Source organism: Astyanax mexicanus, chromosome 7 (genome assembly GCF_023375975.1).
Source record: "Astyanax mexicanus isolate ESR-SI-001 chromosome 7, AstMex3_surface, whole genome shotgun sequence".
Lineage (NCBI taxonomy): Eukaryota > Metazoa > Chordata > Actinopteri > Characiformes > Acestrorhamphidae > Astyanax > Astyanax mexicanus.
In genome coordinates this window covers 41,234,211-41,259,530 of record NC_064414.1, presented here as the reverse complement: position 1 = coordinate 41,259,530, position 25,320 = coordinate 41,234,211, and the positions used below count along the sequence as shown (strand labels likewise).

Here is a 25,320-nt window from a genome sequence, read left to right as displayed (position 1 = left end):
CTGGTTTAAAAATGCCCTAAACAAAATTGCCTCTGTATAGGTCTGGGATATTTGACTAGTATGAAATGAAACCTGTTTTAGTGTTATGTGGAACATCTGTGCTTTTTTAAAACATTTATAGAAGGTTTTCATCAATCTGACTGAAAAAGAAAAACCTTTAAAAAGCACTAAACACTTATTCGCATCCTATTGCTGAGTAGCCTTTTGTAGTTTGTTATCTGGTGCAGTGGGCATTACCAGAACTCGACTAGAAAACTAGTAGGAAAGAAATCTTTAATTCTAACATTGTAACAGTAAAAACACTTAAATTAATCCTGAGTCTTACATGAGTGTTTCGATGTTAATATGTAGTGTCCTCTCAACACAAATTGCTGTTGGCAAACTGAAGAGATTGTACTGAGTTAGCTGTTAGTCTTGCCCTCATTTGCTTCTCCAGGTTTTGTGTTATTGAGTCCTACTGTACAAAAATTGAGACTGTTTTCCCTTCTAATCTGTCTTTTAGCTTCATTTTGTTTTCAGTTTTCAGCTGCGAGGAAGTTAAATTAGTTTGCAACGGATCAGAGGTTATGAAGAAGAAATAATAAAAGGCTAGTGCTAGCATTAGACCTAGTGCAGATCCCTGAAGCTTTTTTATTCAGTCTTGTGCCAAGTGTGAGCTCCTCTTCTGCGAACACTGGGCCAGGAAAAGACCTGGTTTACATATCAGCTCATATTCTCATTACTAGCAGAGCTTTGTGGCAGAAACACCATATTCTCCTGAAGTCAGTGTAAAATCTCATCATTCCACTAGTGCTTGACTAGGGCTTTTCCTAGAGAGCTGGGTTTATGCCAGTAAACCCAGCATGGGAGCATAAATATAATGAGTCAAGACTTTGGGTTTTGGAATTGGCAAGTGTTCTAGCTTTGTTTTAGTTCTGTCAGATTATCTTTTGAAGGAGGAAACAACAGTGTTTCAGGTTCACTGTATGTCAACTCCATGTACTGAACTTTCCAATTGTCAAACTGTGCCCAGGAAAATACAGTCTGACATTGTAGAACACCTTCAAGAACACTTTTTCTCCCCTATTTTTAAATACAGATACTATTTCTGAGTTACTGTGGCTATAATTATATATATCTTTTTATATATTTTGCTAACTCAATATTGTTTTTCTTCATAATAAGAGTCCATTAGCATGAATTAGTCAGTAGGTTGAGTGGCCGAGCAATGTTTAAAGTTCTGCACACATAAAACGTGAGTTCTGAATTAATGTTCTAATAGTAAAAGTATTTTGTTGTTCATGGAATGATTATTGACTATTTATTACCGTTTTTTTCGGATAATAAGGCGCATCGGATTATAAGGCGCACTATCAATGAACGTCTATTTTCTAATCTATTTTTTGAGCAAGGGTGTCGCCATGTTTTCTTTTTAATGGGGAAGCTGGAGGAAGTAAACAAGACTGTAATAAAAACAAATAAATAAATTATTTCAAAGTCAAACGAGCACTGGACGTTAATAAACACAGATTTATCTCCTGAAAACTGTTTCTTTGGGTAAGTCAAGCAGTTCTGTTTAAAGTTAGCTTAGATTTCCAGTATTTTGTGTAAGGGTGAGTTTTCAGTGAAGTTTCTCCAGCACTAAGGCTGGGTGCAGCAGCATTAACATTAGTCGCTAACCGCAGTGCTAGCGGGACGTAAATGCCGCATGATAACGTTAGACTGAGGAACCCTGAGTGTTCCTGTAACCCAAGGCACTATCAGCTAGCAGTTGAAATGAAGGCTTATCTTTAAAAAAGTTCCTAACCTAACCCCTTTATTTTCCTCATAAGTGTTTAAACATTATTGAAGCTTGATGATTCTTTCTGATTCTAGTCTCTACACATTATTTATGGATATTTTTGAAGTAACAAAGCAGTTTAGTAAGCCGTTCTGGATCAGGCCATCTGTGAAATACCTTAAATGTAAGTATATTGTAAGTATATTGTGCACCTCTAATTATGGGAGACCTTTGTGCTATTAATCACATTTTAATGCTACTTTACAATTCAGACATTCTGAGGAAAAATGTCCGTCCTGCTCAGGAGCACTTTAAAAACATTTTACATTGTATTTGTTGATGAGCTGATGTTCCCAGCCTGCTGTAGTCAATGAAGCATTGTTTTGGATCCCAGATCAGACCTGGTTTGGCCTCAGAGTCCTGAATGACATGAAATGAGCAGTTCAGTTGGTTTAGTCTCATGGACCTTCTGCCCGGGAGCTGAAAACTCTGGAGAGGGGAAGCTCTTATGTGAAGAGGCTTTAGGCTGTTTGAGGTGGAGGAGGCTTTGGTTTGTTTGAGATCCCTCTTGTGATCCACTCTCACTCCTGAATGCACATTAATCTGATTGGAATGGAATGTGAGGGGGAATTTACGTTGTGAAGGGGAGAGTGGGCTAAGAGGAGAAGGGACTGGAGGGGGTTCCTGAACAAACACAGTTTTTTTATTTTTTTCCTCCCCAGACAAAACGCTTCAAGTTCAGGGGACGACCCTAAACCAGGGTCCACTTAACTCGTGGGATGAGTTAGGCTTCAGCTCCCGCCCACCACCGCACCACCACACCCCACCCCGCCTCCCTCAGGCACAAACTCGGGCACAAACAGGCACACAGTCCAAAGACTCCGTAACCAAACACAAAGCTGCCTTGTGTGGAGCCTCATGCATTTACACATGCACAGCCTTGTGCTTTCACACAAATGATAACACAGTTGCGCTCACACATATACACATGCTAGCACATATACTGGCTGAATCTCTCTCTCTCTTTTTCTTTTTCTTTTTCTCTCGCTCTCTCTCTACACTCTAACAGTACCGCTGGTCTCTCACATGATCCGCCCTCTGCCCCTGTGGGCCGACAAGTTGAGCTGCTGCTCTTATTTCCTGTTTAGCGCCTGCTTACAAAATAAAGTCTGACTTGTTCAGTCGTTTTTGAAATGCTTTAAGCGTCCTACTCAAAATTTCCCAATTAGCTGTTCACTGCTGCAGAAACTTGACTTATGAAATGCATTACCTAAGTAGCTTGCTGAATTATCAGAGATCTAGATGGGCCAGAGTCATGATTTCGATGGTAGTTTAGTTGCAGAAGAGTTGCAGTTTAATTACTAAAATTGTGGGTGGATCCTTTCCAAGAAGTGTGCACAATTTCCGCTTTACCCCAATTCTGTGAACTAGCCAAGATTGCAAGCTAAAGTCCTAAGCTAGCATCTCTATTTTTGCACTGGAGTGTCTTGGCTTTTATAGCTGAAAAGTATTGGATTTTGGGTGACATTTTCTACATAGATTAACACAGAAGAAAAGTACTGAAAGCCAAATCTGAAGTATTTTTAAGCTGTTCACACTAGCTTTTAAATGTGACTTATATCCAGTGTTCATCTGAACCAACAGTTCATTCCCTTAAACTAATGTGCATGCTCACAAGAGCAATGCTTCACATGAAGTTTTGGTTTCTTTGCAGGATTATAAGAGCTTTCATAGAAATGGAATGATACCTGGCTTTGTTGCGAAGTATACATACAAACTTGCTGTAAAACTGACACACCTTCTCTTTGAAGTAAAAGTCACACCATTCCAATTTCAAAACAGCTGCTTCCACTGTTTCAAATCTGATTTGAAATTTTAGATTTCAAAATGGCCCAAAATCAAAATTTCTCACCACAAACAAATTGCTCCGGTGTTCTTTTACAACCGTAATGTTAGCACCTGCTCTCTCATGTCTCTGTATGGTTGTTTTGGGCAGTACCAAAAGGCGTGTGCCATATCGTAACGTACACAATAATATCGGCAACATTTTTAAATATTGTGAACAGTATTATACCCTGATATATCGTGCCATATCACAACATATTTTTTCTGTTTTTCATCTTTGGGGTCAGTCTGACCACACTCAATGTTTAAAGTCTCTGAAAAACTGATTGACCTTAGTTTTATGACCGTAGATTTATATGTATTGTTTTTTTTTCTTAATTCATTGAAGATAATACATAAGAAAAAAATAAAATGATTTAATGTTTCATTTTCAGTGTCTGTTTTATTAAGGCTATTTTATTGGCATAAAACAAGAAATATTAATATTTCACACACATCTGTGTGGTAGTGATGTGGAGGTCACTATGACATTCAGTTTTATGTTCCTTCACTTTAGGTCCTAACTTAACAACACAATACTTTCAATACTTATATAATACTAATATAACATTATAATCATGCCATAACCGCTGACAATGTACCAAATAAACATGAAGTAACTGGCGAATAAACTTAAAATGAAATAAACTTAAGCTAAAATGTTTATTTAAATGTAATTATATTAATTTTAAATAGATTTAAATTGCTGGGATCATGTCAACCCAGAGAATAAAGGCATTGGTAAATTTGAAGATAGCAGGAGGGTTAAAGTGGAGGTTTAGAGCGAGGCCTCATTGGAAGAGGAGGTTTGTCAAACCTGGTCGAGTTTATTTGAGCTTTGACCCTCACAGATATGCCTCTTTGCTCTCTCCCTCTGTGTTTTTTTTTGCTACGGTGGGTAACTCAATCAGAGGCTAAAGTAAAGAATAGTGGAGAGATAGTGAGTGTTGCTGATGAATGGAAGTGGTGAATCTTGGTAACTTGTGGTTTCCTGACTTGCTCTGCTTCTCTTTGCCCCACCCCTCTGAGCTATGTGTAGGGTCAGTGCAAGATGAAGCCTGCAATTATGCCAGAGGCACTTCAGCCTGAGTATTGACATCATGTAAACGTGCGGGGACTTTTATGATTTACACAGTGTGTGGAACTGAATTCCACAACAACACTTCAGGAACAGTTATGGAATGGAATTTCTGTTTCAAATTTGCTTAACCCCTGATCTCAGGGACTTTCTCACAACTGTTGATTATTGTATGAATCAGAAGTATGGGAACAATTGGTACATAGAACCAAAAAAAACGGCAAAAAATTACTTACTTTGCTTACTGGTTGAAAGCATGTCATTTATCTTATTTTATTAAAGAAACATTATGCATTTCCTGCCAGTATATATCACACTAAAGCACACCAAAAAAATTGCTTTCTATTTAGCCTAAATGCCTAACCTTTCCCATTTGTCTGCTCCAGCCGTGCCTAGGTAGGCTGTTAGCATCACGGCTAGCCCACTCCATCCTTGCTGAGGCTGTTGTGTCTGTTAGCATTGCAGCTTCAAACCCTGCTAAGGCTGACTGTTAGCATTACGGCTAGCTGCTGTAAACCTTCCAAACTCAGCTGCAGTGCCTGTTAACATCATGACTCCAACCCTACTAGGACCAGCTGTTAGCATCTCAGTTAAAATGCACCAACCCTGATAAAACCCTGGATAAAACCCATGCCTATCCTGCTCAGAATTTCAAGACTTTCATAAGGTTTATTCTTTCAACATACTGTTAGACAACGTGATGCATAAACAATTGCATTTTGTTTTTTGGTGGAGGAATAAATAAATGGTTGCTTTACCTGAATGTTTCCTACTGCATTCTACCCACATGACGCTGTGCGTGCAGCATGGCAGTCATTAGGTCTGCACCATATTGGAAAAAAAATTGACATTGCAATGTTTATTTTATTTTTTTTTTCGATGATATCTATCACAATATTAAACAATGCAGGACTCATGACATTACCAGACCCACCCCCACCCGCACGCTGCCTCACATCATAGATCTGGACTGACCGAGAGCTGATTCAGCGTTTAGAGTCAGCTAAGCACTTTTTTGCATGCGACGATCGCAAAGACGATACTTAAACAATATATCGTACAGCCCTAGCAATCATAGTCATGTCTCTTGGGTATGCCCTACATTTCCACAGAGCATATCCAGACGACTAAATGTTTTACATAGATTGTTTTTCTTTGCTTTTCAAATACTTACATTTTTGTAAATATTAATAAACCACTGTTGCTTACATTTTATGATTAGTTTTGGGGCAATACCTGCATGGATAATATTATATATGCTGTATCATCCACTCTTACAGCATTAAGCCAGTCTGTACACCATTAACTGAGCTGCGTGTCTGGGAATAAAGTGTTTAGTGTATGCTATAGTGACACCGGTGTTCACATGGCTCTGGTTTGTGTATCCGCATGAGGCCCCACGGCTCCACAGCCCTGCCCTCAGCTCCTGTACCCACTCCATATCTGCAGCTCAGGCCTCTCACAGCAGCTCGTTTAGTAGGGCAGGGAATACATGGTGACTTTATATGGTGCAGAGGAGGTTTGTTGACTCCAGGCTAAGAAACAGGTGTGTCAAGCACAGGATAGATAGCAAGCGGACACAGGGATTAACTGTGTGTGTGTGTTTTTGTTCGAGAGTGTGAGAGGGAGAATGACTTACAGATCTTTACTAATATGTGAAGAGTGGGTGTGGGTGTGGGTGTTGGTACAGTGTATTGTTTGTATTGTGGCTAGTTTGGCATTTGTGACTTTAGCTTATATACCCAGCAAAGACCTGGTTAGTTTTGTTGTCAGTTTATAAAAAATATGATAATTTTCTTTGTTGAGTCTGCTACACATTACAAGTGCAGTCTGATTGTGGTGAATAGGGGTGTAAGGAAAAAAAAAACAACGTATATACAGGTCTGGAAAAAAATAAGAGGTTACTTAAAAAAAGGTTTTTTTGAACTGCTTGAATTTTTGCACCAAGAGTGGCATAAAGTTATCCAAAAGCAGTGTGTAAGACTGATGGAGGAGAACATGCCAAGATGGATGGAAACTGTGATTAAAAACGAGGGTAATTCCACCAAATATTGATTTCTGAACTCTTAAATCTTTATGAATATGAACTTATCAACAGTAAGCTTAAAAAAGGATATCATTAGTACTAAAAGAACACAGACCCAATTGCACGTATCATTACAGAGAGTGTAAAATTCTATTTAATTGGATGGTGTTCAGCAAAATTTGTCTGCATGTTTAAATATGATAAATACTGTAATATTGTCATATAATATTTTTACCATATCACTAAGTGTGTGATTATATACACCAAGGGTGGTGGCTTTTATTCTGTTGATGTTGATATTGAAATTATATTGTATCAAGCAAAATGAAGCAATATATTGTGATCTGGATTTTTGCCATATCGTCAGATTATAGTTCAGGACCTTGGGTCAACACCCTCTCATTACAGAGTTGGCATCTTCAGAGTCAGCAGGTTTGTTTGGTCTGCCCGACTGCACTGCTGCCACCCTCTAAGCGTGTTTAAAAGTGTAATGTGTAAAGGGATATCACGTTCTATATATATCTAATCAGCTATAAATGCATGCCCTTCCATTGGCCTGTTCAGGGGGGGCAAGATAGAGCTCGCTGATTTTACACACTGCTTGCAAATATCCTGTTAAGTTCACACAGTTCTTCATAGTATATACTGATGTTGTAAGTTGTGAAGTCTTGATGGGTATGACTTTGCTTATAGATTTACTATAAATGCGATATATCTCTGCTAAAATGCATGCAAGTGAACACAATTGGCAATAGGGGTGTCATACACGATAGGGGTGTCATATACGATAATGTCGGCAACATTTTTGAATATCGTGAATGATACTATACCCTGAAATATCGTGCCATAACACTCGCCCCTAATTATCACATCAGGGTCCTACTTTTTTGGCTGTTTTTGTTCTCATTTCCTATTAAATATCTACTAGAGACAGATTATGTCTGCCCAGTATCATTTATTTTACTTTAATCCTGGATATATTCAATTCAATTCAATTCAATTTTATTTATATAGCGCTTTTTACAACAAAGGTTGTCACAAAGCCGCTTTACAGGAAAAACAGGTCCACGCCTCTTATGAGCAGCACCACAGAGATGCCAATTTTATGGTGACACAGTGGCAAGGAAAAACTCCCTTTAAGAGGAAGAAACCTTGGAAGGAACCAAGACTCAGTCCGAGGAACCCATCCTACTCGGGTTGACCCGCTCAGTACAAACAAACAACAAACAAATAACAGAACAAAAACAGTACAGAGAATTAATGTGAACTATGGCTAATATAACAGGTACTAATTTATGAATATAAGAATGTGATGGGCACAAACTATAGAGCTATGGCTAATACAGAAACAGATACTGAGTGTGTTAATGGTAATCAGTGCAGGGTTGCAGAGCCGGAGAACAACACAGCGGGCAGTGGAGAGCCAGGCTGGGAACATCAGGAACAGGGCATCTCCATACATGTAAAAGAGATAGATAGAGAAAACAGAAAGGAAAGGAAGAGAAAAAAAAAGCAGAAGTTAGAAGGGTTGTGAAATAATTCTGATGAGTAGAAGGACCGGGCTGATTCCTGAAAGCTGGAACCACAGACGGACACATCTAGGAAGACCGGCCGGCCAGGCGTCTCAGCACATGTGAGAAAGATAGAGATAGAGAACAGAGAGGGGAGGGAAGAAAAAGGGGTTAGAATGGTTTTATAAAACTCTGCTGGAGTGGGATGGGCACTGGTAGCAGCAGCTCAGGACATGGGGAGAGAAAGAGAAAGCAGATGATTAGGACAGGGTTTATATTTGCTGGATAAGCTGTAAGAGGAAGAAAATTGTAATGAGACATTACTCAAAAGCTTGAGCAAATACAAATGTTTTGAGTCTAGATTCAAAGATTGAGAGTGTGTCTGAGTCCCGTATATTAATAGGGAGGCTATTCCAAAGTTGGGGAGCTTTATAAAAGAACGCTCTTCCTCCTGCATAGCTTTTTCTAATACGCGGGACTAATAACAGGCCAGCGTCTTGGGAGCGGAGTGAACACGGCGGATTGTAAGGAGTAAGGAGTTCCTGTAGATATTGCGGGGCCAGACCATTGAGGGATTTATATGTCAGGAGAAGTATTTTATAATCTATACGAAATCTAACAGGTAGCCAATGTAGGGATGAAAGAATAGGTGTAATGTGATCGAACTTTCTAGCTCTGGTAAGCACTCTTGCGGCTGCATTCTGAACTAGCTGGAGTTTATGGAGTAATTTATGTGGACTTCCAGCCAACCTATATGGAGATGTATGGAGTTCATTATTATTAGTAGTATCATGACTTCTGTTACCAATCTGCTAAAATCTGCTTGTTTTTTTAAATATCTTAGTTAGAGGCGTGCAAAATCATATTGTATACAATAATAAAATGTAAGTTTTGTTTTTTTACAGTAGTGTATTTTTTACTTTTTTGTCACATCACCAAGAGTATCGTTATCACGATAATACCATGAAATATCGTGATATTATTTTAGGGCCATATCGCCCACCCCTAATGGGCAATATTTTAAGTTGAGTATTGAGGCCACATACAATATACAGCTCTGGAAAAAAAAGAGACCACTTTAGTTTTTGAATCAGTTTCTCTGATTTTGCTATTTATGGGTATATGTTTGGAAAAAATGAATATTATTGTTAAAAACAATGAAAATTCATTCTATAATGCTGCACTACAGCGGAGTGGCTTTACTGCTCCTTACAACCTGACTGGTAGAATTCATACATAAGTCGCACTGGATTAAAACTGCGCACTGATAATTTTTGGGAAAATTATCACTAACACCCCTAACAAATTCTCCTAACACCCCTAACAAAGTAACTATTCTAACCTCATTTATAACCGCTTTTGTATTCCTCCTCTATCCCACTATTCCCCCTTGGCCTCCTATAATCACTGTCAAAAATGTTTTTGCCTTGAAGTTCTGTGTTCTTTATGGCTAATGTACATCATTATTTGTAAGTCTCTGGATAAAAGCATTCGCTAAATGCTATGTAATATAATGTAATGTAATTAGCATCAGTAGGGAATAAAAATTAATAATGCATCTCTAGATCAATTATATAATTATCAGGATCAGTTCTGGATAATACCGGATTGAAACCCTATGAGTTGATGCCACATCAGGGAAAAATACCTTTCTTTTGGTCGAAAGTTAAAAAAAGAAATCCAACAATTTCCACACACTTTGGAGATCCAATCAAATTACGGTAACTCAGTGCAAGAAAAGGAAACCCAGAATTAGCATAGGCGCAGGGACCCCAGTGAGGAAATGTCACTAGCGCACTACGTGATTACCATCCTAATGCTCGCGGCACAGATCCAGCTCTATTTTAGGACTGGTGGGTGTGAGAGGGGGGGAGGTGTTGGTGGTGGTGGGGTAAAGGCTTGGCACTTTCCCTCACACATATGGAACATGGCAGAGTCAGTAAGAGCTGTCTCTCTGCTACTCCTCTGAGATCAGGGGTGTTATTAGCACTTCGACCCTGAGTAGAGCTTCTGTTCTGCGGGAACGTGTCGGCCTAATGGAGGAGAGATCAGAGCTGTTACGTTCTGCCCCTCTGGCATGCCGAGCGCTTGAGCGTACGCCAGAATGTTGAAGAGAAACATGGAGTTCTCCCCGCTGTCCGGTTAACTCGTGTTGTGAATGGAGAATGTCAGTCAAGTTGTTTTTGTCTTTTGTGATTTTTTTGGGGGGGTACATGACGTTAAGGGAAATATATAAAGATTACCAGCCTCTGAGGACGCGTGACATCACTGCTTTAAAAGGAACTATTATCTATATAAAACTGTAACATTTAACCACTTAAACTCCCTGACATTTACTACCTTTTAAGGGTCGTTAATATTCAGGAAACTATGTAAACTGGATGAGTTATAGTAAGAAGTAATAGGAATGTGAGAACATGTGTTGATGGTTCCTTGGAAATTAAAGCAACAATATGTAGCATTTTTTTATTTTTTACAGCTTTAATATCATGTTAACCTAAAAAAAGGCAATAGCATCTCAACCACACTACACAGTAAAATCCACAGTGTTAAAATCACAGTTTAAACATGTTTTACATCACTGGGAGTTTTCGAACAACTCTCAGTGATAAACAGTCCATAGAGATGGTGTAATTAGTTGTGATGGAGCGTTATTTACAACTCATATTCATTATTCCAAATGTGGGAACATGTGTTGATGGTCTCTTGGAAATTAAAGCATCTTATTAATAACAGTTTTAGTATTGTGTTGACCTGTATCAAGGCAAATAGCATCTCTATCGCACTACACTGTAAAATCCACAGTGTTAAAATCACAGTGTTAACATATTTTACACTGGAAATTTTTCGAACAATCCTCAGTGATAAAAAATCCACAAAGTTGGTGTTATTAGTTGTGGTGGTTTCCCTGATGGAGCGTTATTCACCCTCTTGGTGTTGGGTTGGAGGGTAGATAAGGGTCTCCACCCAAAAGCTATTGTGTTATGAGAGAACTACTGAATTTCTTTGCAGCTTTTGATTGTTTCTCTTGTTCTAAATAAAGCTTTTAGTAATTTATTCTATGGTATAGCTTACATTTTATAATGTTTTATAGATGCTCTGGTATATAGTTTTGGGTGAAGTTTAGAAAATATACAAACTAAAAAATAAATTCAAACACTAATGAGAGTTACATAAAGTAATTATATGACTCCATACAGTGCTGAAATAACCCCCAGTACAGAAACCTGAAAATAGTAGGATTGTATCTATGCGTAATAAAAATCTTGATTGTTACTATTAAGTATAAAATGGAATAAAATAAAACAGTTGTATTAAACAGTAATGTAGTTTGAACTAACTTTCACAGTGTAAAATTCATTAATGTAACACTTGTCAATTTTGCTGTGTAGGTTGGGCATGCTGTTAATGGCACTATTTAACTCTGGTGAGACGAGAAGCACCATGCTTATCTTTTAGGAGTGAAAGGACTCAAAGCTATAATTCAACCTTCTGATTGTAGGGGGAAGCAATAAATGTCATTTTTTTCACATAATGCTGTTTAGAAACTTTCACACATTATTTTTGTACCTATGTATTTATTGGTTATTAAACAAAAAGGTCTTATTAAGTGAAGGAGACTCAGTACAAAACCCTTTAAACAGTAGGATTGTATCTATTAATCAAAACATCTTGATTGTTACTATTAACTATAAAATGGAATGAAATTAAATTGTATTAAAGAGCCATGTAATGTAAACCAACTTTCACTGTGTGAAAAATTCAACTGGACAATTTTTAGTACGATATATATTTCTTAAGCAAATACACAGTAATAGTGATAGTGATGACTATATGTACATATATAAAGCTTTAGCCATTCACAATCGAAAGTAGTGCAGTAATTCATGACGCAGACACAGTAACAGTGAGACATCTGTCAGTTCCACATTTTTTCTTCAGGTATATGCTGGAAAAAGAGTTGCTTCATTCACCTTTTTCCAAAATGTGTTATTCAGCATTGCCTTTTTCAGTTTTATCACGTTTATCAGGTTTATCAGATTATCTCCACAGTCAGGTGGCTGTTGGTGCAGAGATGTCTGGACAGCACTGCTGGCAGTCAAATTGGGATGATTGCACTGTTTGGTAATGGCAGCAGTGGGGGCGTGTGATGGCAGAGATTGATTGCAAATTCAGGATTCTTTTCTCTTCAGTCAGTCTAATAAACACAGGAAAATGACTGAGCTGTCACTCAGGTTTTTACCCCAAAAGTCAAGCTGAAGGCAGACCACTTTCTAAGCAGCAGAATGCATCCTTTATTTGACTATTTAATCTGAGTTTATAGCTGTTCCAAATGAATGTAGTATTGATGATGTCAGTGATATACTAAGAAAAGTGCATTATAATGCATTTTTCACAATAATGGTAAAAAAAAAAAATGGCACTCTATTGTTCATCTCTAACTAGAGTTAGATTTGAGCTGGAGTGCTCACCTCTGCTTTATTGTCAGTATTTTAATGGATGTGGTTCTGCCCCACCAAAAGTGTCCACTTTTGAGGAGTTGTGTTTTATATCATGTTTTAAATACAGCTCTGGAAAAAAATTAAGAGACCCAGCAGTTTCTCTGATTTTGCTATTTATAGGTATATGTTTGAGCAAAATGGACATTATTGTTTTATTCTATAAACTACAGACAACATTTCTCCCAAATTTTAAATAAAAATATTGTCATTTAGAGCATTTATTTGCAGAAAATGAGAAATGGCTGAAATAAAAAAAAGATGCAGAGCTTTCAGACCTCAAATAATGCAAAGAAAACAAGTTCATATTCATAAAGTTTTAAGAGTTCAGAAATCCATATTTGGTGGATTAACTCTGGTTTTAATCACAGTTTTCATGCACCATGGCATGTTCTCCTCCACCAGTCTTACACACTGCTTTTGGATAACTTTATGTCACTCCTGGTCATCCATCTTTCTCTTGATTATATTCCTCTTGATAAATTGAGGTTTTCAATTTGGTAAATCAAAGAAACTCATCATTTTTAAGTGTTCTCTTATTTTTTTTTTGCCAGAGCTGTATATTTATATAATCATCCTGCCATACATTAGTGGACAAAGTGGAGTAATGGAGCAGTAATAAGTAAGTAATAAGACAGCTTGAGGCAGAGGATCTTAGGGAGCGTTTCAATTTTTCAGTTTAAATGGTAACATTTGATGTCGCATATCTTTAATGTGTCACAAACGAGTGATAAACGAGTGATAAGATGTATCGCAATATTGATATTTTGTCCCACAATAGTCTGTTTTCTAAGTTTTTACTGTCTTTTAAGAAGATCAAACACTAGTCAAAGTGATCTGAAACAACAGTGTGTTGCACTAGTGTGCTGTCAGTAGTGCTGATTGACTTTATAGTGTGAGTGTGAGGGGTGCTCGCTCTGCCTCCGGAACTGTGTGACCCTTCTGTGCAAATTCTCACAGGTGCTTTATCGCTGCCAATGTGTTTGCATACAAGCCAGTCGCAGCCTGTTAAAGCTGCAGGCGTCCCCTGTGAGAAAAGCAGGTGGCACCACAGGGTGAGTTAGTGCCACTCAAGACGAGGCGAGCTGATTTCTGACATTTCACACATTCAGCAGTTGCTAAACTCTACTGGTAAAGGCTTTTGTAATGGCTGTTGAGTCAGCAGCTTTTTTTACACATACAGGACATGATTGTAATATAATAATGGAAGGGGATTTTAGTGAATGGGAATTCTCCACGAATTTGAGCCGATTTCAGTTACATTTTGTAACAAAAATTGTGCACATAAGTCACTGTTTTGCTCTCTTTCCTGGTGGCTGTTATATTACACCATGCTGTAGCTTGTGAAAATCTCTATACATCTATACAGGCTTAAATACATCCTGCACACTGCAGGGTTGGTTAATATAGCTAAGCCTCTGAAAAAGCCACATCCTACTATATAAAATTCTGAAACATTTATTTTTTGGGAATTTGTAAAACTGCAGGTTCGTTGGAAATGGAAAATTATAGCTTTTTTATTATCCTGATCATTTTTTACAGGAGTATAAATAGTTGTATTGAATTTATTGTTCTTGTATTAATTTACCTAAGTTTTTGTTAACATGTTATATTACTTTAGTTTATTTTAATTCACCCCAACTACTTTCCAACATTTACAATCAGTTACTGCAAAGAAAAAAAAAAAGTCTGTAGGCAGAGCAAGAGTTTCCTCTGTTGCAAAGGATAAATTCATCAGAGTTACCAGCCTCAGAAACCACAAGTTAAGATAAGAGCACCTAAAAGCTTTGCAGAGTATTTTGGTTTGTTTAAGACTTTTAAGTTACAACTTGATTTCATATGTTTCCCTTCGTAGTCTGGATGACTTCAGTATTAGTTTACAATGTAGAGTAAAAATAAAAAAATAAAAACATAAAATGAGAATGGAACTGTATATACTTGTGTCAATCAATAAAAAAATTAAACAAATTAATTACAACAGAAATGTAATTACTTCACAATTAATCTTACTGTTTTCTTCTCCGTAAGACTTTTTTTTATAAGCTTTTAATTAGAATAGTGTAATGTACTGAATAGACATAAACGGCCATAAATTAGAACAGTTCTGCCGCTGATTGAAAATGTGTCTTTTCAATCTGTGTAACATAAACTTACAGAATAATAAATGAAAAAAAAAAACATTAATTTAAATAACAAATGTTGATATTTTATGTCACATATTAAAAAACCTAATGAAAATTATGCAATGTATTGTTATATATAGATAATTTGTCCAACCCTGTAATCTTACTGTTAATATTACGTGTTGTAAATTATATATATATGGCTTGTTCGAGGCGTGTGTGTGTGTGTGTGTGTGTGTGTGTGTGTGTGTGTGTGTCTGAAAGACAGAGAGAGAAAAGGGGAACAGAGAGACAGAGAGATTTATTCTACAGTTGGCTCCCTAAGATCCTCTGCCTCAAGCTGTCTTATTACTTACTTATTACTGCTCCATTACTCCACTTTGTCCACTAATGTATGGCAGGATGATTATATAAATATACAGCTCATGGCAAAAAAATAAATAAGAGAACACTTAAAAATGATGAGTTTCTTTGATTATAGCTTTTTTATTATCCTGATCATTTTTTACAGGAGTATAAATAGTTGTATTGAATTTATTGTTCTTGTATTAATTTACCTAAGTTTTTGTTAACATGTTATATTACTTTAGTTTATTTTAATTCACCCCAACTACTTTCCAACATTTACAATCAGTTACTGCAAAGAAAAAAAAAAAGTCTGTAGGCAGAGCAAGAGTTTCCTCTGTTGCAAAGGATAAATTCATCAGAGTTACCAGCCTCAGAAACCACAAGTTAAGATAAGAGCACCTAAAAGCTTTGCAGAGTATTTTGGTTTGTTTAAGACTTTTAAGTTACAACTTGATTTCATATGTTTCCCTTCGTAGTCTGGATGACTTCAGTATTAGTTTACAATGTAGAGTAAAAATAAAAAAATAAAAACATAAAATGAGAATGGAACTGTATATACTTGTGTCAATCAATAAAAAAATTAAACAAATTAATTACAACAGAAATGTAATTACTTCACAATTAATCTTACTGTTTTCTTCTCCGTAAGACTTTTTTTTATAAGCTTTTAATTAGAATAGTGTAATGTACTGAGTTACTGAGTTTAACTGAGAGCTGTAATGGACAAAGGAAATAACATGTAGAATAATGCCACACCTAATAGACATAAACGGCCATAAATTAGAACAGTTCTGCCGCTGATTGAAAATGTGTCTTTTCAATCTGTGTAACATAAACTTACAGAATAATAAATGAAAAAAAAAACATTAATTTAAATAACAAATGTTGATATTTTATGTCACATATTAAAAAACCTAATGAAAATTATGCAATGTATTGTTATATATAGATAATTTGTCCAACCCTGTAATCTTACTGTTAATATTACGTGTTGTAAATTATATATATATGGCTTGTTCGAGGCGTGTGTGTGTGTGTGTGTGACAGAGAGAGAAAAGGGGAACAGAGAGACAGAGAGATTTATTCTACAGTTGGCACTTCTCTCTCCCCAGCTGGGATGGGGTGGTGTGGCTGAGCTGGAGCAAAATGCATTCTCTGTCAAATTCCCAGCATTCTGCTCTCCATTGTCTGAGCTGTGAAGCTCCCTTTATGCTGCACAATCGCAGGCCTCAGCCTCGGCTTAGCTGGTTAACACTGCGAGTGGACATGTCTGAGGTATTTTCAGTGGTCCTGTTGTTATGAATAACTTTGGCTTTTACACTATGTTACATTACATTACATTTGGCAGACGCTTTAATCCAAAGCGACTTACAATAATGATGTACATTTAACAATAGAGGACATAGAAGTTCAAGGCAAAAACATTTTAGACAGGGCCTGAAGAAGGCCAAGGGGAAATATTGGGAAAGAGGAGGAAAAAAAGGGAAGAAGGAAATGAGGTTAGAAGTTGTTTGTTTGTTAGAGGTGTTAGGAGAGTAAGTGCTCTTTGAAGAGCTCTGTCTTCAGGAGTTTCTTAAAGACAGTGAGGGATGCTCCTGATCTGGTAGTGGAAGGTAGTTTGTTCCACCATTGGGGAACTATGTAGATGAAGAGTCTAGATTGCTTTGTGTGAATATTTGGCAAAGCTAGGTGACGTAAGCCTTTAGGAGTGGCTTCTGATTGTCATATGCTGTAGCATTAAAATTTAAACTTAAAACACAGGGGCTCAGAGATCTCCAGCTGGATAAACGCTGCCACTATGATCAGGAGATCATCAGTTCGAATCCTGTTTATGCAGCTTGCTATCAGCTGCCGGAGCCCTGAGGGAGTGCAATTATACTTGCTCTCTCTGGGTGGTTAGATGGTGCTCTCTCCCCACATCACTCCAAAGGGTGATGTCCGCGGCACAAGGCATCTGTGAGCTGATGTATCAAAACCGTGTCGCTGCGCTTTCCTCTGGGCGTTCTGTGATGCTACTCTTCAATGCTGCAGAGGCGGTGGCTGACTTTGCATGTGTCGGAGGAGGCATGTGCTAGTCTTCACCCTCCTGGTGTTGAGGCATCACTAGTGATAGAGGGAGTCCTAATAAGAGGGTTGGGAAATTGGCCTTATACATTGGGTTGAAAATGGGGGGGAAAAACACTAAATAAAGTAATAGCACATAGTTTGGACTCAGGTAAGTTTTAAAGCTAGAGAAGCAGAACTGTAGAGTAAGATACATGTTTGTATCCTATTATTTGTTGTTTTGATTTGTATTATTTTAGTACTAATCTGCTCCTTTTGTTGTGTTTTTCTATAGGACGCATGGGTTTGAACTTTCACCACCCAGCAGCTGAACACATAATGCCACTGAGTAAGTTATTTTTTTCCTCAGTTTTATTCAGTCTGACTGCACAAATATTAACAATGCACATATATTTGAAATGCATGTGAACTTGCCAATAATACATCATATAATATATTAAACACTAGATGAACTGATGTTGGGGTATAGATGTAGGTGGGTTGTAGTTGGGATATGGGTAATATACATTAAGCTTACATGTACAGAAGTAGTGTGTAACACGTGTCTAAAAAAACATGCCAGACATCTCGGCATGTGGTTGTAGAGGTTCCTAATGATGTCTTATGTTAACCTGTCCCATGCAGCTCTAATATTGCTGCAGATTCTTCAGTAGGGGTGATGGTAGTGTTAATAGCACGTCCAAGAGCATCCCACACATACTCAATAGGTATAGGTCTGGCAATGCACCTAGCCATGGCATAGCATCTGAATTTTCATGGCAAGCTTTAATATGGCAGCAGTATGTGGGCAAGCATTGTCCTGTTGAAATTAGTGTTTAATGTTTGTTTGTAAAAGGAGTTTTTATTTGTCTATAACAATTTCTTCAATTTACCATATTTTTAGCACTATAAGGCACGCTTGAAATCCTTTAATTTTCCCAAAAATTGATAGTGCACCTTATAATCTGGTGTGCCTTATGTATGAAAGTTACCAGTCAGGTTGTAAGGAGCAGTAAAGCCACTCCACTGAAGTACAGTATTATACAGGAGTCATTATACAGCATTATATAGCCTGCTGCTAACCCTGGCTAGCACTACTGGAGCAGCATTAGCATTAGCCACTAACCGTGCTATGCTAAGTGCTAGGTCTTTCACCATTCATAGATGAGTAGATCGGAATGTAGCCTGCTGCTAACCCTGGCTAGCACTGCTGGAGCATCATTAGCATTAGCCACAAACCGTGCTACATGCTAGCTCTTTCGAAATTTAGAGGCAAATATTCTGTGTGTTCACCATGTAAAAAAAAAAAAAAACCTACGTGGAACGAACTGCTAACTAATATCGCCCTGGCTCATGGTATCCCTCAGGGTTCCTTAAAGTAGGGCTGTCGGGCGGCATTAGTGGAAATCTGGAAATCTAAGCTTACTGTAAATAAACGGATGTGCTTTACTCACCCAAATAAACAGTTTTCAGAGGAGAAATCTGTGTAGATTAACATTCAGCACTCGACTGTTAATGTCTTTTTTTTCTTATATACATAGTTTTGTTTACTTAACTTAGCTTAGCTTAACCCAGCGGCGAGACCTGATAAATTAGAAGGAAAAAATGGCAACATCCCTGTTCCTTACTAGTGTCGCATAATGCACCTTAGACTTTTATTGATAGTAAGCCCTATAATCCAGCGTGCCTTATAGTGCACGAAATACGGTAAGTTATACTCACTAATGCATCTCTATTACACACATGGTTTGTTATTAGCATCTTTATTTTTAAGAGTGCGGTTTCTGTCTGATTTTCAGCTATATGTAGCCTGTTGATTTGACCTCCCGAGTGTGTGGAGTTCCGGAGTTTGACAGGTCACTGCAAACACTGACTGAGTGTTTCTGAACATACAGAGTGCTGTATTTTCAGCTGAGAGATCTGTATGGACTGAAGCACTGTAGTCTGCAGACATGAGCAGCTTCACCTAAAAATAACAGAGCTGAAAGATTATATCCCCAGTTTGTCCCCTTCAGCAGGTGCTGCGCAGCCATAGGGAACAAACTGGGAGCAAAGCTGTTGGTGGGGGGGAGGGGGAGACGTGGGGGGGAGGGGGAGGCGTGGTGTTCTAGGAACAGAGCCAGTTTTGATTAACAAACTCATGTTGGGATTATGTTTATTAATATTAAGCTGTTTAGTTTTGTTCTCCTTGTTGGTGGCTGTAATATTGCACCACTCTGAAGCGTGTAAACAACTCGACAGTGAGAGCTATGTTCATATCCACAAATAGATAGAAACAGTGATACAGCCTTAAAGCCTTAAAAAAAGATCCCCTTATATGAATTCAGCCTTATTCAAAAAGATCTAGTTTTTGGGAAAAGTCTTAAAAAAAAAAGTTGCGTTTCCCCCACAGACTTGTTCACACGTCTGCTCTGTAAATTTAGCAAATAAGCAAATAAGATAACATTGGTGAATGTTCGTGATTTTGGGATAATAATTCTTCCTAAGAACAGTAAATAGGGCACATTTTTAACTAAATGTTCATCAGAAACAGACTTAAAATGTCTTGTAAATTAATAACAGCAGTTCAGATTTATAAACCCATATTAGAAGTTGTTAGGAATATGAAAAAATTCAGTTTTTAATATGCTACAGTGTCAATGGTATCTATCTACATTACTGACAATAATATCAAGTATTTCTAACATGATTATAGGTTTATATATTTGTATATTCTTTTAGTCTACACTTTGACTGATTTTGTGAATTAAAACATTGCCTTATGGCACTGCTTGGGAAGCCCCACACCTGTATGAGTTGTGAGGTGTTATCTTGTGACTGAGGTTGAACACCGATAACACAAATGATCAGATTTGGAGCAAGGCCTGATAGCAAGTCCCCTATGAATGGGCCAATACATTTCTGAAAAGAGAAGTACCAGGAATATATATATATTAGAAAGCATCACCACCCAGAGTGTACAGTGTAGCGGGTGGTAATTATCATGATTGGTGATTGCACATATCCCACAGATGATTGTAGCATTCTTTATCTTACATGGTCTGTAGCTCAGGTCATGGTATAGTATACTACCTCCTGCCCCATGACATGTGACCTTTCAGTGTAATAATCTCCTTTTTTCACACAATTCTTAAACTAATCAAACATTAAAATGTTCTATTCTGTGTTTATTTAAATATACACTGCTTAAATGTACAGTAAACTGCACACTTTTAAAGACTCAGACTAGTGTATGCCAGTCTCTGCTGTTTTCCGTCACGCTGCAGTCCGCTCTGCTGTCTCAGACAGGTTGAGTGAGTGTTCTGAGAGGCTCCTCTCAGGAGGGGAAGCCACAGCTTTGATGATGGAGATTTTTGTGGCCTGGCTGTGCAGCAGTCTGGTTTGGGCAGGCGTTGAGTGGGAACAGTAGAAGAACAGTAGTGGAATGAAGGAAACGGCCGAGCTGAGCCGGTGGCTCTCTTCCTCCATTCACCACACCCTCAGAACTATTTGTACTGAGGAGTGGGAATACTGCCACGAGGTATTGCTACAGCCTAATGTTAGTCTGACATAAAAAAAAAAAAAACATTTTTTCCTTTGCTTTTTGAAATAATTTGTCACAACAATGCATTTTTTTTTGTACAAACCTGTTTTAAAGAAATTATATATTCTATACAATATAATGTATAACATATGAATTTGATAATAACATAATAATAATACAATTTCACCCCTGTTTTAATTAACTTTTAATATTAAGAATATTTGAATATTTAGATAAATGAATAAATAAATAAATATTTTTTTCAAATGTCGTATGTAAAAAAGGTTCGTTTTTAAACAATTAGACATGCAGCCTCATTCATGTAAATGGGATTGCCTTACTAAGTGATCACATGAGTACTGTAACATTAAGATCAGCTAAAATAATTGAGTTATTGAGTCATGTCCATATTGATAAGTTAATAGTGTAACTATTGTGTGACAGACCAAAGTGGCCATTAGAAAAACTTTTATATTTTTAATTTGTTTATTTTTAATTTTTTTACGTTCATTTGAAGTTAGGAAGATTTAAGAGACGAATTCATTTGCATGCCAGCAATGATATACACATTTTTCAATGTCTTTGCCAATAGTTGCATTTATAAAAGAGAACAATTGATTTCTACATTTAATTATTTTAGCAGAGAACAGATTTTTAAAGTCTTTTTAAATCAGATTTGAAGCATTTTATATGTGCTTCTAAATCAGATAAGTCTCTGATTTGTAGACATGTGACAGAATGTGATAGGAATTTGAACGCTGATACAATTTGGACTCAATGTAAAGCAAAACTTTAGATTCACAGTATGTGAAAAAGAGAAAAAATTAAAAAATGGAGAATTAAGGTTTTTGTGTGACATCACCAATATAAATTATTCAACACTATTTTTCTCTAGAGGAGGAAAAGTCATCTGTACTCTGAGTGTTATTTCAAGATCAACATTCAAGGTTTTGAATGTTCTAGAAGAGATATTCTACAGTTATACTGTACCGTTATTAGATCTGTGCCAAGATCCAGCTCTGGGCTACATCTTCTACTAATTGCTGTTCCTTTTAAATGGTGACGGCAATTATTCTCACACAAGGAGACAGAAACCTCAAGCAGGTCAACTTAACCTTCTACCATTTGGCCCAAAGCAAATGCCGCCCTATGAAACTTTTCAACTTCAGACTGAATTCTCCCTCCTCCTCCTCCTGTTCTTCGTCCCTCAGTGGGGTTGGCTAATATGGTTTCACAAGACACACGGTGGCTGTGTCCCTCGCCGTCTCCCCCTCGTTACCAGGCGCTCCGGACCCCCTGACCTCTTGCAGTCAGACGTCTCTGTGCCTGCTCTTAGCAGCAAGGCACACAGAGACCCTTTTAATGAAAAGCCCTGAATGTGGGATCCTCCAGTCTGGGCTCAGTCTTGTCCTCCAGCAGTGAGAATGCCACACAATTGGAGCCTCTCTACACTGGGCCATATTGGCCTGTCTCTGGCAGGCTGGTGTTGGGGGGAGTTTATAAAGAGATTCGCAGTGTGACTCTTTAGCTCATTGAAGGCTCTGTTCTAGCAGCCTCAGCGTGAGCTGTATTCAGGCCTGTCGTCCTCCCTGCTGAGCTCTTACAGGATAGTGTGACACATGCTATGATGCTGCCGCAGCAGAGCGCTGAAGCTGAGGCTGGGTGGTCGGAGTGAGGGAGTGAGGGGGCTAGTCTTGGGCTGAAGTGGTGGTGGGTTAACACAGAAATAGTGTGGAGAGGAAAGGGATCTATAGGCTTGTATTGTTTAATATGCAAACATAACCTTAATTTGCATGGGATGATATTGTATGATGACTTGGTTTAAAATCTGTTTATTTATGTTGTATTTATTCAGCAAATGTCTATTCTAAATAAATGCATTTAAAATTTAAGAAATGAATATTGAATAAAAATAATTCTCTCTGATTTTGCTATTTATAGGTATATGTTTGAGTAAAATGAACATTGTTGATTATTTCTATAAACTACAGACAACATTTCTCCCTACTGCTTTTGGATAACTTTATGCCACTCCTGGTGCAAAAATTAAAGCAGTTCAGCTTGGTTTGATGGCTTGTGATAATCCATCTTTCTCTTGATTATAATCCAAAGGTGTTCACATCTATGTAGTGCTTATATATAAAGCTCCCTAATATGGTCCTGTTTGGTTAGCTTTAGCCAGACTGTCTCTTTTTCCTTATACTTTTTAGTCTTAAAGTCTGAGCACCAGTAGAGATGCTAAATTGGAGGTATGATTCCTAATGACCAATCTGTACTTCTCAAGAAATGTAAAAACACGGCGCAAAATGCAGAAGCTTTGATTGGTCTGCCAAGCCTCATGTTTCCACCTACACCTTCCCGCCTTTGTGCTTAAACTGCAGGACGAAGCAGACGCACCAACACGAGTATAAACACCATAGACAACAGGTTGACTCAATTTAGAAGTATAAACCAACCTAAGAGTGGTGGGATCTAAATGTGGCCCCTGTAGTTGTACCATTCCAAAGTCCTTCTAAATATACACAGCATTTTCAGTTGTCTAGTATCTAGGTGTGTTCAGAATTAATAGGCCATTAGCACTAATCCTAAAAAACTTAAAATTCAAAAAGAAAAATCTTTTCATAGAAATAGAACCGAATCCATAAGCCCCTAAACCTGGCCATGTAAACAGACTGTCTTATTCGGTTCCAGATATAATATTCCATCCTCTTGTTGGACTGTACTACAGAGGATGGAAAAAGCAAGAATGTGAGGCATGTGGGAAGCAGCCATTTAGCACAACTGTCTGGAGAATGTGGAGGTGTTCCAGATTTGAAATAACAGCCCTAAATGAATCCTAAACACTGGACGACAAGACCTGTGCTTCCTGGGCCAGCAGTGTCTGTGCTATGAGAATAGCAGCAGTTACTAATGATGGGGTTTCAGTTTTGAGTCTCTCTGTACACATGCAGTGAGCAGAGTGTGTATGCACACACTCCTTATCTGCTCTTAGACAGGCTTACCTTTGGCCCCTCGGTTGGAGTGGGTGGGTTCCAGACCAGAACAGCTCAGCCGCTGCAGCCGCCACCAGAATTTCCTCTGAATTAGTGCAACATTTCCACAGCATTAATGTGAATGGACTTCTGGAATGTGTCTGTATTTGAAATCTATTACACAACTAATGAAATTGGGTAATCAGCAGTGATCTGCTGTTGTGAATATAGGGCTGTGTGTAGAGAGATCTCTGCCTTAATGACTCTTGTGATCCAGGTGAGAGGTGATCAGGGCAGATGATGAGATGGCGTGCACAGTAATGTGTGCTGGGTGCGTGATCAAGTGCTGTATAGGCATAACCGCTGGGTAAAAGTGGGTCACGTGTCATTCATATTTTATTTGTCGCAATCAGATACTTGATAACAGTGCACATGCAATAAGCCAGCCATATTCCTACTCTAAAATTGAGCTGGAAGTACAGTCTTGTACTTCTTGCTTATTAAAACACTAAACTAAAATAAGACTCTATTACCCATAAATTACCTATGGAAAACTGTCTTTTCAATTTGACATTTTTAATGTTGTTCTAACTGTGATATCTCCTTTGTAAAGTCTTGTTAAATGTGTATGTTAAAGGAGTACTGAATTTTTCCTATCAATATCAATGGTACAAATTGTCCATTGACAGTAACACAGTAGATGATGAGCTCTTCAGCTCATTAGGTATTTGCCAGGGTCATCCTCAGCTGTACCAGGGATGTTACTACACACATAATTACTGATCAGCTGCATTAATTAAACACATTTTCACCACTGAATAAATTGAATGGCATAAATGTAAAACATTTTGTCTTGCTTTATAAAGAAAAACATTTATTGAAAACTTATCTCAGCAAACAAACCAATAAAGTACAGCACATTTACTTCAGCAGTGCTGTTCTGTTCATAAATGTACTTAATCGGTTCTGTTTTAGTAATACATTTACCTCAGTAGTGCTCAGTGTTTAAGTTACATGTGTGTGAAATTCACTCACAGAGAAAGGAGGCTGGTCTTTTGGTTAACAAACATATGCTAATGTTATTACACTAGCCCTGTATAAATGCTTATGTTACTATACTAGCTCTGTACAGCTCATGCCTTATCATAGCTTAGCTGGAAAACAGCCAGCTTGTGAAAAGCACAGCAGCTTAAGCAGCTGTTTATCTGTTTATCACAATTCTCTTGGTTCTCCAGTTGAATACACACACATTCACTCAGTTCAGTGTACATTAACTGTACATTCTATCCTTTAAGCTACAGTATTAATATATGTAAAAAGTCTATAGTTACTCGTATTGCAAGGAATCAGCAGCAGAAGCTTCAGGAGTACTGTTCTCATGTTTCTCCAGGCAGGACAGCGTGAGACTCAACACAGCTGAGCTGCTGTTACTACAGTGTATTAACTTGTTATTTTAACTCTAGCGAGATCTGCTAGTGTGCTTCTTTGGCGGTGCTGTGCTGCACAGCGCTCCACAGCGCCTCTAGCGGTATGGTGGTATGTGAAAAATGCATA

The 25,320-nt window shown here is 37.8% G+C and overlaps 1 protein-coding gene across 7 annotated transcripts in view; it reads left to right on the top strand.

The window, feature by feature from the left end:
• Positions 1–25,320, top strand: part of cpeb3 (cytoplasmic polyadenylation element binding protein 3) — a 71,627-nt gene that overhangs the window by 19,835 nt on the left and 26,472 nt on the right. For all 7 annotated transcript variants that reach the window (XM_049481688.1, XM_049481690.1, XM_049481685.1 and 4 more), the window contains one exon: positions 17,567–17,620. In XM_049481688.1, coding sequence (XP_049337645.1) covers positions 17,567–17,620 — 54 coding nt within the window. The remainder of the gene's footprint in view (positions 1–17,566; positions 17,621–25,320) is intronic.